The 14,594-nt window shown below is 42.7% G+C and overlaps 1 protein-coding gene across 7 annotated transcripts in view; it reads left to right on the top strand.

The window, feature by feature from the left end:
* Positions 1 to 386: 386 nt before the first annotated feature.
* SCAF4 (SR-related CTD associated factor 4) overlaps positions 387 to 14,594 on the top strand; it is a 62,033-nt gene continuing 47,825 nt past the window's right edge. For 3 of the 7 annotated variants that reach the window (XM_063659813.1, XM_063659814.1, XM_063659812.1), the window contains exon 1: positions 441 to 903. In XM_063659813.1, the coding sequence (XP_063515883.1) occupies positions 874 to 903 (30 nt within the window). In that variant the 5' untranslated portion in view covers positions 441 to 873. Of the gene's footprint in view, positions 904 to 14,594 lie in introns of all 7 variants that reach the window. The other 4 variants (XM_054468489.2, XM_054468487.2, XM_054468488.2 and 1 more) reach the window with 3 other exon arrangements.

The raw sequence follows: 14,594 nt of genomic DNA, 5'->3' as shown, positions 1-14,594 counted from the left end.
TTTTTTTCTTTTCCCCAGCAGAGCGCACGAGGGCCTGCAAAGGCACGCCCAGAGAGCCGAGGTTAAATTCTGCGCCCTTTGTTCGCGGCAGCCGAGAGCCAGCGGCTCTGCCCGCCGCCCCCGCCGGGTGCAGGGCCGGTTAAGGCCGAGCGTTTCGCAGAGACGCACCCCGGGAGCACCGCGTCGAGCAGAGCGCGCGTGCGCCAGGGCTTGCTCTGGGTCACCCTCGCAGCCCTGGGATCCCGCGCTCTGCAAGGCCGTCTCCCCGGCCCGCGGCCGCCGCCGGCGGGAAAGCGCCCAGCGTCCCGGCGTCACGCGCCAGCAGCCCGGCACGCGGGGCGGTGCAGGGCGGCGCAGGGCGGGACGAGGAGGGGAGGGGGCGGGGCCAGCGCGACGGGGCGGGGCGAACGCCGGGCACAGGAAGCGCCGGGAGGCCTGAGCCATCCCAGGGTGCCCCGCGCGGCGTGGACTCGGGCCGCTGCCGCCATCCCGCTGGAGAGAGGGAGAGAGAGGCCCGCCCGCTCGCCGGCCGGGCCAGTGTGAGCCAGTGCGTGAGGGCGCGGGGGGCCGTGTCAGCGAGACGCAGAGCGCAGCCGCCACCACCAAACGGACATGTTGAAGACCAGCGCTGCCGCCGCCTCCTTTTCCTCATCCTGCGAACGGGACTGAGAAGGGGCCCGCCACCTCTCCGCCTCTTCCTCGGCCGCCCGCCTCGCCGTTTGGGCCGCAGCCTCTTCCTGCCCGGGCCTCGGGCTCCGCCGCTCGTCGCCTCCCCCCGGCCACCAGGCCCGGCTGGTTTCCCGGCCCTGCTCCGCCGCGGCGCGAGGTCTATGTGACCGGCGGGCCCGGAGCAGCCGCCGCCGCAGCGCGAACATGGACGCCGTCAACGCCTTCAACCAGGAGGTAAGGGGTGTTCGGGGCAGGGGGGTGCCGGGCCTGCTGCGGGAGCCGGGGCTCGTTTCTCCCGCCGCCGGAGGTTTAAAGCTTTGGTCCGGGTGGGGACGCTTCCTGCCCCGGTTCCGGGGCGGCGGGGCCTGCGCGGAGCGGTGCCTGTGGCCCGGGAGAGGTCGCGGCGACCACGGGAACTGACCCCGCACCCCTCCCCCCACTGCCCACCCCCGGACGGCGACCTCGGGCTTCCCCCTTCGTCCCCTTGCGGCCTCCCCCAGCCCAAGTCTGTGCCCGTTCCTCTAACTTGGCCCTTTTTCGGGTCTGGGCGCCCTCGCTCTCTGCTCCGCGAGCCCCGTTGTCGGGTTCGCAGTGCCAGGAGCCCGCAAAGGGCTAAGAAAGAAGCGCGGGCGGGCGTGTGGGGTTGGGGGCGGGGGAACGGGAGCATCTGCCGGTCGTGGGGCTGGCGGAGAGGTGGCTTCAGCTCTCCTGTTGCTCAGGCCGCGGCGCGTCGACGGCTGGACTCTGATCCCGGGTTTGGGAGGAGTTGCAGAGGGTGTTCATCCCCCTTCTCTGGGATTCACGCACTTGGGAAATAGGGCTAATAAACGGAGAGGGGGTGGCTCGTTATAATTTAAAGTCGTGAACATAACTCTTTTATAGGCTGTATGGCCCCAACGTGACGCCTGAAAAGTTGAATGGGAGAGAAGAGTATTCGCTCCGCCTTAGTCCGCTAGAAAGCTGGCGTTGTCCTCCAGTTCCCTACCCTCGCACCCCCTCCCGAGGTAGTTAATCCTCGGCTCCTTCTACGAGGACATTTACATGTGAAAACCTCTCCAAACTGGGAACAAAGCTGCCTGCGGCCTTAAAGTTCTCTAGTTGTTTCTCTGATCATTCCAGGTGTTGCTTTTGGAGTGTAGAGTCCATACATCCTATTTGTCAGAATCGGTTTGGGAGGAGGAGACTTGACCATTGATGATTTAAAATGCAGTTACAGAATGGGAACTATTGTCATGGGTTGAGTTGTATTGTCTTCCCTTTCCAAATACCAAAGATAAAGCAACATTGAAAAATCAAATGTAGTAGTTCGAGATGTGTGGATGTGGCGTTAAAAACGTGCTGCATCTCACAGATTTTGTAGGTTTACTTGTAACAATTATGGTGCAATAACTTTCCTTTAGATTTTCAGTGCCGTAATATATGGGGCTTTCCAATTACACTGCAGTTGAGACCATTTATTGCCATATAAATTATCCTAAAAATGATTTTCTTCAATTGATGGGTACATAAAATGCCCTAACTGCAGAAGTTGCAACTGATATTGGACAGTGTCTTGTAAAAGTTCAGTAGCGATGATTTTCAAAACAATAAAAATAATACGTCCTAGTTTTTGAGCGCCAGAGAATTTGTGATAATGCTCCAAATATTTCAGGGTTGGAAGTTGATTGTTTTCTGAAGGTAGAAGTCACTGGCATGTTGGCTCCTGGCTCCATGAGGGCAGGAAGTTTCAGTTCTTTTCCCCCCTTCTCTACTAATCAAAACAGGTGCCTTGCAAATAATTGTTGAATGAGAATTTAAACAAATGGCACAACAATAGTTAAAATATTTCAAGTACATTTTTCTCCCAACAGTGGACGTGTATTTTAAAAATTTATTTCAGAATCGGAAGAATGAATGTTTTTGATGAAAGAAGAGGATTTTTAGTTTATTCTTAAGATCAGAAGTATTCTGATTCAGGCATTATGGAAGTTGACATCAAGCACATTGTTAAGCAAAGTATTTTCTATTAATCCTGAAAAGGCACAATCAGTAATTTTTACTTTGAAAAACCAAAGTTAGGAATGGTATTGATTCCTTGAAAAAGGGAAGTGATATTTGACCTTTTAAATGTGCAAAATGAGCATTTTCTTATCATTGTTCATTTTCCAGTTCATTTCAGTTCTATTCCTAGTCTTTATGAACTGCAAAGAATGCCAGCTCTCTTCTGCTAAATTAAAACTCTTCTAGAGAAATTAATCTGACTTTAAAATTCATCTTACTGTGCCTACTTGATTTGTAGTGCTTCTCAACTATTTCTCCCCATTCATGAAATGTTGTTGATTCGTTCCCCATATAATCTTGAATCTCTGAGATCTCATCTTCACTTAAACTTCTGAGTGCCTGCTCACCTGCACAGCCATGTCCTGAATACTGTAGGGCTACCAAGGATTTCAGTCACCTAAAAGTCTAATCCAATGGAGGACATAAGACTTAGACAAATAACTTTAATAGGAGGTAGAACAGCTTCCTTTGGGATCCTTCCATTGCAGTGTGGCATAGCCATTGGAGATAAGTGAAGGCTTGGGAAGAGGAGCAGGTATCAGTTTTAGGATTTCAGAAGATGTAGGAAGCAGTGATCGAAGGGCAGTAATGCTGAAAAGTGAGTATTTTGATTCTGAAGGCTACTGGAAAGTAAGGATGGTAAAGTAGTTTGGGCCTGACAAGTTTCATGTTTGCCTAATGTGTTTGAATTTCAGTTTTAGGCTGTGGGTAAACATTGAAGGTTTTAAGCAGTGGGATAATGTAATCAAAAGTGTTTCGTTCGTAGTGGTATGTGTTGTAGGAGGCAGAGACTTGGTAGGAAAGATAAGTAAAACCTGAACTTGGCAAGTGTATAGTGGGAATGGAGAATAGGGAAAGGATGTGGGCCAAAGGAATCCATGGACCTTGGCATCTGATAGGTTTATAAGCACCTTTTGTCCCCACATCCTAAGGGCTGAGAGAATGGTGCTACCCTTAACACAAGTCATCAAAAGCCTACTTAATAGAGAATAAAATGTGTTTGATTTTTGAACAGGTTGAGTTAATTGTGGAACAATCATGTGGAAATTTTTGGCAAGCAGTTGGGCTTATAGGACTTAAACTTGGAAGCAACTAAGAGATAAAGGGAGACATCCAGGAGTTCAGATGGGAAAGATGGGGGAAAATTGAAAGGGGGAGAAAAAGGAATTAATATAAGACCAATGGCATGTCAGGCATTAGATATGTACACATATCTAATATGTATTCCCACAACCCTGCATAGATGTCCAATTACAGGTGAGGAAACTGATTTTCCAAGAAATTGTAATAAATAATAACTCCCCCAAGGGCATATTGCTAGTTAATGGCAAAACTAGGATTTGAATTGAGATCTCTCCAATTTAATTGCTGTCTGAAGATAATATTTTGTATAGTATGAAGGGACTTGGCCACTGAAATGTTTGAGAATAACAGGATTTGAAGTTTAGGGTTGAATGGTGATGGGAGATAAGGAAATAAGAGGTAGCTATTGTAAAGTAGTCTTTAGAGGTTTGGTTTTGAGGGATTAGAGGGAAATGTTGCTTAAGGATGAGGGAAGGAAGGGCAGTTAACAATGTACTAGGCACTGGTGATAGGCAGTATGTTTGTTTGTATTATGTGTGTGTGTGTGTGTGTATATATATATATGGCTTTAGCTTTAGTTAGTAGTGTTGAATCCCTAGTCTTTTAGATGGGAGTAGAAGCTTTAGCATTCTCAAGGAAGGGGGTGTGGAATAGCATAGTTTACCAGCAAGAGGGGATGGCTAACTTGAAGCAAAATTATGGATAAGAGAAATGGGACAAATCAGAAGCAGAAGTAAAAGACGTCCATCTCTGATACAGAAGGAAAGGAAGATAAGAAAGATGAGGTTATTAAAGATACCCATTTAACAGAATATTTGGAGAATTTTTATGGCAAGACATGTATTAAGTGTTGTGAAAGATGAAAAGGGGAGTAAAAAAGAATCAGTTATCAATTATGGCTAATACTTAATGGTGTCTGTTGTATAGTTTATATACTTCTGAATGTGAAGAATTTGCTAAAGTTTGTGGAATAAAATAAAGAGTATGGATTTTTTTTGTTGTTGTTGTTTAAGATGGAGACTCACTCTGTCACCAGGCTGGAGTGCAGTGGTGCAGTCTCAGCTCACTGCAGCCTCTGCCTCCTGGGTTCAAGCGATTCTCCTGTCTCTCCTCCCGAGTAGCTGGGACTACAGGAGCACACCACCACGCCCAGCTAATTTTTGTATTTTTAGTAGAGATGGGGTTTCACCATGTTGGCCAGGATGGACTTGATCTCTTGACCTCGTGGTCCACCCTCCTGGCCTCCCAAAGTGCTGGGATTACACACGTGAGCCACTGCGCCCAGCCAGATTGTGTTTTTTTACCCATTGATTGTATTTTTAGTCTTTAACCCATCTTGCCTAAATCCTGAAGAATTGTATCTTGCCCCTCCCACTTTTTTTGCATTATCTGCAGTTTTAAGACATTTAAAGTACAGAAATAGTCCAGGCACGGTGGCTTACGCCTGTGATTCTAGTACTTTGGGAGGCCAAGGCGGGTGAATCATGAGGTCAGGAGTTACAGACCAGCCTGGCTAACATGGTGAAACCCTGTCTCTACTAAAAATACAAAAATTAGCTGGGCCTGGTGGTAGGCGCCTGTAACCTGTAATCCCAGCTACTTGGGAGGCTGAAGTAGGAGAATTGTTTGAACCCTGGAGGCAGAGGTTGCAGTGAACCGAGATTGGGCCACGGCACTCCAGCTCGGGCAGCAGTGCGAGAGTCCATCTTAAAAAAAAAAGAAAAATACAAAAATAGTGCAGAGAAAATAAAACAGTTAAGAATATACAGTTGTTACTATTTTGTGTTTTTAATTTAAAAATAAAATATAAAGTCTTCCTTTCATCCTCACTCCAACCCCAACCCTCCTCCCACTTGCAGGAGAGACAATCAAATAATTTAGTATTAATCTTTGTGGTCCATAAACAATATATAATATTCTCTGATACTGGAGTGTAGTGGCGCCAGCACGGCTTACTGCAGCTTTGACCTGCTTTTTTTTTGTTTGCTCAAATATTAATACTGTCTATTAAGTTTAGTTAATATTTTGCTGACAGGCTGCAATGAACTTTTCAAACATGTCTCCTGGTGCACACGTGTAGGAATTTCTGTAGGACAGCTGTTCTCAAACTTTTTGGTTTTAGACCCATTTATTTGTTTTTTGAGACAGGGTCTGGCTCTGTGGCCCAGATTAAAGGGCAGTGGCACGAACTCCACCCATTGCAACCTCCGCCTCCTGGGCTCAAGCCATCCTCCTGTCTCAGCCACCCAAGTAGCTGGGGCTACAAACCTCTGCCACGATGCCTGGCTAATTTTTCAGTTTTTTTCTGTAGACACGGGGTTTGGCTCTGTTGCCCAAGCTGGTCTCAAGCCTCTGAGCTCAAGTGATTAGCCCACCTTAGCCCCCTGAAAGTGCTGGGATTGCAGGTGTGAGCCACCATGCCTGGCTAGATCCTTTTAAATTCTTAAAAGTTAAGGGCCACCGCCGGGCGTGGTGGCTCACACCTGTAATCCCAGCACTTGCGGGCGGATGACAAAGTCAGGAGATCGAGACCATTCTGGCTAACACGGTGAAACCCCGCCTCTACTAAAAATACAAAAAATTAGCTGGGCGTGGTAGTGGGCGCCTGTAATCCCAGCTACTTGGGAGGCTGAGGCAGGAGAATGGCGTGAACCCAGGAGGCGGAGCTTGCAGTGAGCCGAGATTGCGCCACTGCACTCCAGCCTGGGCGACAGAGAGACTCTGCCTCAAAAAAAAAAAAAAAAAGTTAAGAGCCACAGAGAGCTGTTGTATCTATCTATTGGTTATTATATTTATTGATATTTACCATATTAGAAATTTAAACTGAGAAATGCAAGTGTTTATTAATTTACTAAAAATAATAAACTTATTACAATATGTAATATAAATAACATTTTTAATGAAAAGTAACGTTTCTAAAACAAAATTAGTAAGAGTGACATCATTTTGCATTTTTGCACATCTCATTTAAACTTTGGTTTAATAAAACCTGGATCCTCATTCCACTTTTTCATTCAGTCTGTTTCAATAACACACTTCAGGTAGCCTCTGGAATATACTGCTACATACTTCTGAGAAAACGAACAAAAAGGCAAGAAATATCTTAGTATTCATATGAAAACAGTTCTGACTTCAAACCACTGAAAGGGACTGAAAGACCTCTCAAAGGTCCTTGGATTACTTTTTGAGAACTGCAGTGTTGAGGTGGTATGCATATAATGCTACTTTGCAGTACAGAAAAAAAATGCGAGTACTTGTATATTCATGGTTATCTTTAAAATTGGACATAAATTAAGCTTTATGAATACTTAATGTACGACTTGACATTGGTACACTTATCCAGTTGGGCTGTCAATCATGTTATTCTGAAGAAAGAGTTGAGTTCTACATCTTAGTGGGGAGCTTGCTACTCCTTCCTCTTCTCACTGTAAATTGTTCTGTATGACTATTGTTGATTACTAGGGATGATTGTCTTCTAGAATTTAGTTCATCTGATGGGGATGCCTGATTAAGCATTTTTTTAACCTGTAGTGTTAATGTTTGGGGTTTGATCATTTCTGAGACGTTTATCTAAAGACATGTAGACAGAGGGTTCAAAGTTCTTTACTGTATGGAAAAGATGTAGAGGACCAGGTTGATTATTGGCAGTGAAATTGGAGATTTCCCTTGCAAAAGTTGACCATGTTGTGCTGTTATCCCAGGAGTTTTTGAATGTTGAAAGTTGGTTATACATAGTTTTCTTTCTCTACTTTCTTGACCCAGGGAATTCTTAGTTTCTGACAAGGGTATTGGTCTGGCTTTATAGTGATTGCAATAAAGTGAGTCTTCAGAGCTTTCTGTAGCAGGGTTTATCACTGATGTTCTTGTTGTAAGTATTTCCCTCCTTAGTCTATCATTTTGTCTAGTATTTTGTTTCAGAAAAAATTACATGAACACGTAAGGAATTGATTCAGAGAACAATTAGAATAATGGAAAAGTTGGTTTCCAAACCTTGTGAAACAGAATTCAGGTTAAAACTGTACCTACTAGAGAGATGACACGGTAGTGTTTTTTTGTTTTGTTTTGTTTTCTTTACCACATACGAAGCCACTATAAAAATTGTAGGTTGTTCTGTGTCATGGGGCACGAACAAATATAATTTACTTCAGAATTCGAAGTAACTTTTTTGTACATATCTGTGCACATTCAAATCTCATTTGAAATACACCTTGATAACATAGTAGGGAAAAAAATTACGTAAGTAATGAACCTTTAGTGTTATTCGTAATATTTGTTGAGACAATATGCCAAATTCTTTTTTAGCACACTTTAGAGCAACAGCATACAACTTTCATGATAAGCTGAAAACTACACTGTGTTGTCAGGTATATAGCAGAATAAGCAGCTTACCTATTAACAGTTCAAAATTTTGGTAACATTGGTATATTAATTAGTATTATGTTTCTGTCAAACCACAGAAAATATAGAGGTAGGTAGTAGTTAAATTTGCGTTAGAATAGGCCTTACCAGGATCTGTTGAGAGCTTAGAGTAGGAGAGACATGTCTACATTTCTGTGGTAGTATTAAGTGTAATTAATACTGTGCTGCTGTGATTTTGAAAACTACAAGAGATTTTACAAACAATATTATAATTTATTATACCCTGATCACCTTCATTCTGTTCAGTGTTTGCATGGTTTATTGATTACATTTCATTGCTGAGTAGTTTGAGCTTTTTATTGGTGCTTTTTAAGTCATAGATAAGTAAGCACACAGAAACCTGATATTCCAGTCAAGTGCACTGTACCAGATTAGTAGTAAATTCAGGAAGAAAACCAGTGTAACTCAGCAGTGGAGTTAAGAATTAGAAGCCCGGGTTTTTACTAGGGGGTAGAGGAGAACAGCAGGGCTCAGTGAAAGGTGGATGGCCATCCAAATACCTCTTGAAAGTTATAATTTATGTTTGGGTAATTGATGATTCTTGGTATAAATCCATGTGGGTCAGTAATTCCAGTTGGAAGAGACCAGAGAGCAGTGGTATAGCTAGCATATTTGACATCCAGAGCAGATTTTTTTTAAAACACCCTTTTTGTATAGCAAAATTATTTTCAGAAATAATCATGAAATGAATAATGGAAATGGCCAGAAAGGAAACTTGAACTGTATGTGCGTGCACACACACACACACACCCCCACCACACACACACACTACATATAAATCATACCAGACTTTTAAATTGCATTAATATATGTTTTTTGAAATAGTGGAAAAACTTATCTGCGTACTGATATGTCACAATGAATACGAATGTTACGGGTTTTTTGGTTTTTTTGTTGGTTTTTTTGGTTTGGTTTTGTTTTGTTTTTGAGACGGAGTGTTGCTCTGTCACCCAGGCTGGAGTGCAGTGGCGTGATCTCAGCACATAGCGACCTCCGTTTCCTGGGTTCAAGCAATTCTCCTGCCTCAGCCCTGCCTAGTAGTTGAGATTACAGGCGCAAGCCACCGGGCCCGGCCAGTTTTTGTATTTTTAGTAGGGACGGCGTTTCACCATGTTGGCCAGGCTGGCTACTTTCTTTAAAAGTCTTAGGCAGGTTTGTCAATGACTATTAAAATTGATCTTCACATATTTGTGTTCAGTAGACAGTTACAACCACATTTATTCATCTGTTTTCACCCACAGTTAAGAGCACTTTTAATTAATTTTAATTACAAAATGTTGTACATACAGCAACACATACACAAATAGGAAGTTTTAAACATAATACTGTGGCAGCGATTTATAAGCACACTTCACAGTAAATTCTAGAAATCACAATACTATCCATGTATTTTTTTCAGCATTGAGTGTAATGACTTTTTTTTAGATGGAGTCTTGCTCTGTCACCCAGGCTGGCGTACAGTGGCGCAATCGCAGCTCACTGCAACCTCCGCCTCCTGGGTTCAAGCGGTTTCCTTGCCTCAGCCTCCTGACTAGCTGGGATTACAAGCACGTGCCACCACACTTGGCTAATTTTTGTATTTTTAGTAGAGACGGGGTTTCTCAATGTTGGCCAGGCTGGTCTTGAACTCGGACCTCGTGATCCACCTGCCTCAGCCTCCCAAAGTGCTGGGATTACAGGCGTGAGCCACCACACCCGACCTTGAGTGTAATGACTTTGAGATGCCTCAGTCAAAATTTTACTGAAATGGTTATCACCTAAAAATTCAATGTAAATGTCTATTATATTTGATAACCACTTTTGATATTCACGTACAAGGAAGTACAGCTTCCTTGTACTTTGTTGCTTAGTGATGGCATCTCTAATTTTTGTTCACGGGTCTTCACTTTTAAAGTTTTATTATATTTATCTCTATATTTGTTTGAGGCTGATTCTGGTTGTTTATAAATATTTATGCCAGAAAAAATTTATCTCAGAGAAAAATTGACACAGCTATAGTTTTGAATATACTATTTAAACACAGGAATGTATATAGGTACAATAGGATTGGAGTCATGCTAAGCCTGAGGAGAGCCGAAGCTATCCTGAACCTTTTTGTACTTACTCTCCCAATGAACAGGTATATCAAATCTGCATGTGTTGGGAACTGACTATGTAACTGGGGGATTTCCTAATAAACTTCCAATTAAGATGGATTGTTTATTAAAGGGTATGTAATAAAAATGTGCAGATTTGACATTTGTGTGTTGTTAAAACTCAGCAGTAACCACAGCAACCCCTTAAAACTTAGAGTATTGCCAAAATATTTTGGGGGCGATATATTTTATCCCTGGTGTTATTTAGAATTGCCTGTGCTCAGGCCAGGCGTGGTGGCTTATGCCTGTAATCCCAGCACTTTGGGAGGTCAAAGTGGGTGGATCACCTGAGGTCAGGAGTTTGAGACCAGCCTGGCCAACATTGAGAAACCCTGTCTGTACTAAAAAGACAAAATTAGCTGGGTGTGGTGGCTCATGCCTGTAATCCCAGCTACTCAGGAGGCAGGAGAATCACTTGAACCTGGGAAGTGGAGGTTGCAGGGAGCCGAGATCGTGCCATTGCACTCCAGCCTGGGCAACAGAGCGAGATTCCATCTGGAAAAAAAAAAAAAAAGAATTGCTTGTGCTTGATGGTAATAAAAGAACAAAATCAAAGTCTTGCTGTTTTATTTAGTCTTGGTAGTTCACCCACTTACTGCCTGCACCTGGGTGGACTGCTCCCCTTGCCTCACTCTAGGTATGCAGTTGCATTAAAGAGCAATAGTTGACCAATCCGCTAGTCTGTAAAGTCTCCCTCTGCAATATGCCCAGTATATCTTAATGCATTCTATCATGAGTGTTCCTCTATATTTCCTGCTTTTGACTTTCAGTTAAAGTAGAATTATAATACCCTGCTTAAAGGAAACCTGTAATACCGAAAATTACTGTGATATCTGTTTTAAAACCTTTAAGAAATATATAATAGTCTTTAAACTTCAATGGCCATACGTGACTTAGTTTACCTTAATTAAAAGATGCTGAATGTTAAATCACTTTAGATAGGGCAGCCAAGTTTGGGGATCAGTTGAAATAAGTCCAAATCTTTATGAAGGTCTTTTACCACTATCTATTTTAACAAATATAGGGATATATTTTATAAAGCAAACCCGTAGAGACAGAAAGTAGATTATTGGCTGGCAGAGAGCAAAAGGAGGAATGGAGAGTGACTGGTAATGGGGATGGGATTTGTTTTGGGGGTGATGAAAATACTCTATAAAAGTGTTGATGGGTGCACAACTCTTGAATATATCAAAAACCACTGAATTGTCCATTTTAAATGGATGGATTTTTATGGTATGTGATTTATATCACAAAGCTGTTGTAAAATACACAGAAATGTCAGGTTATATCATAACCATTTTGTTGTTTACTTGCCTTATCTGATTTTCTATCAAGATGAAAACAATATCTAGTAGCCTCTACATGGCTCTGTAAATTATTTTGTTGATCCCGAATCCTAAGTTTGTTCAAAGCATAGGTTTAGTTTTGACATACTATTTTAAGGAGTAATCCAGTGGGAACAGTTTAAGGGAAGGACAAGAAAAGAATCCTGCATTTGCCCATTAAATAACCAGGTGCTGGCTAATGAGTTAGGTGTTGTGTGCATGTCTTTGCAGTCTTTCCATTTTAAAGGTAAGGAAACTGGAGAAGTTTGGTGAATGGTCTGAGGTCACACAGTGTAAAAGTAACAGTTCTGAGCTTTGACACAGTCCTTTTAAGAGCCCATCTGAGTCTAGTCCACAGCCCCACATGGCCGCTGTGAAGTTTTTGAGCAGTGAATCCTTATCTAATGGACCATTTATGTGGGGAGAAGACTCAGTGAACAGCCTTTATACATCTGAAGCATGGTAGCAAGTGATAACTATCAAAATAATGTATACTTTTGGAAGGACTTGTCACAGTTTAAGAATAACAAGGTTTGGTTAAGTTTTTGAGCCATCCACAGTAATGCAGTAAATGTAATCAGCGTTTAAAACTGAAGATGTCTATTCTTTTTACCAGTTTATACTCAATTAAAAATTTTAACTAATTAAGGATTTTATAAATGCTAACATTAAAATTGTTTTCTAATTAAATGATTTTATATCCTGGAATCAATTTTTATTTCTTGTATTGATGTCTAGGAAGAAGTGTTTAATTCACAAAAATGTTTAATAGCCAACTGTGAGGGGAGGGAGACCAGAAGTTCATTAGTGAGGCACAGTAAATGTGATGTTGAGATATGGCACCTGTACTGCTAAAGGAGAGCACCGGCATTGATAAAACATTTGGCATTTCCTAAAATCACCTCCTGGGCCTGTCTTTCAAGCAAGTGAAAAGGAAGAAGTTGTGGATTGATTTGGGAAGTACATTTGGAAAATGACCTAATGTGATAAGCTGGAACCAATAGGGTTAAAAACCCTGGTGAGGTATACAGCCTTGATTCAAAAAGTGGAAAGTTTGAGTGAAGGGTAGACCCTTGGAAATTGTAGGAGAGGTAGTGTAAAATGAAGAATACGTGGCCAGGCGCAGTGGCTCACGCCTGTAATCCCAGCACTTTGGGAGGCCAAGGCGGGCAGATCACCTGAGGTCAGGAGTTCGAGACCAGCCTGACCAACATGGAGAAACCCTGTCTCTACTAAAAATACAAAATTAGCCAGGCATGGTGGCACATGCCTGTAATCCCAGCTACTCGGGAGGCTGAGGCAGGAGACTCACTTAGACCCAGGAGGCGGAGGTTGTGGTGAGCTGAGATCACGCCATTGCATTCCAGCCTGGGCAACAAGCGTGAAGCTCCATCTCAAAAAAAAAGAAGAATACATTAGGACATGCTTTATAGAGTAAGTTTTCAGAAATTAACTATTAATACTTAGAAAATTAGTTCTGCCCGGAGTAAATGATAATAGAATAAGGGCTCGATGATACAATTAAAGAGTGAAAAATAATGCAGATGAAGTTTAAACCATTGTCTATTATATTCTGTTTTCTTTTCTTTTTCTTTTTCTTTTTTTTTTTTTTTTGAGACAGAGTTTCGTTCTTGTTGCCCAGGCTGGAGTGCGATGGCGTAATCTTGGCTGACCACAATCTCCACCTCTAGGGTTCAAGTGATTCTCCTGGCTCAGCCTCCTGAGTAGCTGGGATTACAGGCATGTGCCACCACGCCCGGCTAATTTTGTATGTTTAGTAGAGACAGGGTTTCTCCAGGTTGATCAGGCTGGTCTCAAACTCCTGACCTCAGGTGATCTGCCTACCTCAGCCTCCCAAAGTGCTGGGATTACGGGCGTGAGCTGCCATGCCCAGCCTATATTCTGTTTTCTTAATGTTCTTACTGCACATAGAAATATAAGTAGTTAACCTAAAAATGATGTTATATTTATTATTAAATGTAATTTAGCAGTTCCATGTGTTTATTTGGTAAAACATTTCTTTAAATTCTGGAACTAGAAGAAAAGTCAACAAGATTGTGGGGGAGAATATGGTATAGTAAAGAAATTTAGGAAGAAGTAAGTATGAAAATTTTGAATTTGAATATTATGTGCGGTTTTGTTGCTTATGAAAGTACCTGGTTTGGAATCTCTTGAAATCTGAAGAGTAAATTTTGTACAGAAGTAGATGGAACTGTTCTGTAATGTTCACATTCAAACAAGACTCTGCTCAGTCGGAGCAGGAAAATGGTAGAGCATCTTTCCCCTATTTGTTTTTAAAAGCTTTTCGGGGTGGGATGAGGTGGCTCACGCCTGTAATCCCAGTACTTTAGGAGGCTGAGACTGGCAAATCCCTTGAGGCCAGGAGTTCGAAACCATCCTGGCTAACATGGCAAAATCCCGTCTGTACCAAAAAGAAAAAGCTTTGTAAATTTTCTCTACCTTAGGAGTATTTCATATTGACAATGCCAGATTTATCTTGTTTTCATACCTTCCTCTAAGCAAGTGGAAAAGTGGTTAAATGTTTAGGTTTCAAAAGGTTTGAGTCTGTGACAAGCAAATGGAATATATGGGAGTAAGCTGTATATCAATAATCAAAGGAACACTTCCTTTAATGAAGAGATGTTGAAAAAAATATAGGCCTGGCGCAGTGGCTCATGCCTGTAATCCCAGCACTTTGGGATGCCAAGGTGGGCGGAGCAACTGAGGTCAGGAGTTCGAGACCAGCCTGACTAACATGGAGAAACCCCATCTCTACTAAAAATACAAAAAAATTAGCCGGGCGTGGTGGCACATGCCTGTAATCCCAGCTACTCAAGAGGCTGAGGCAGGAGAATCACTTGAACCTGGGAGGCGGAGGTTGTGGTGAGCCGAGATCGCGCCATTGCACTCCAGCCTGGGCAAC

The sequence above is a fragment of the Pongo pygmaeus genome, chromosome 22 (assembly GCF_028885625.2).
Source record: "Pongo pygmaeus isolate AG05252 chromosome 22, NHGRI_mPonPyg2-v2.0_pri, whole genome shotgun sequence".
Taxonomy (NCBI): Eukaryota; Metazoa; Chordata; class Mammalia; order Primates; family Hominidae; genus Pongo; species Pongo pygmaeus.
The sequence above is the reverse complement of the archived record's forward strand: the minus strand, read 5'-3'. Positions and strand labels throughout refer to the sequence as shown.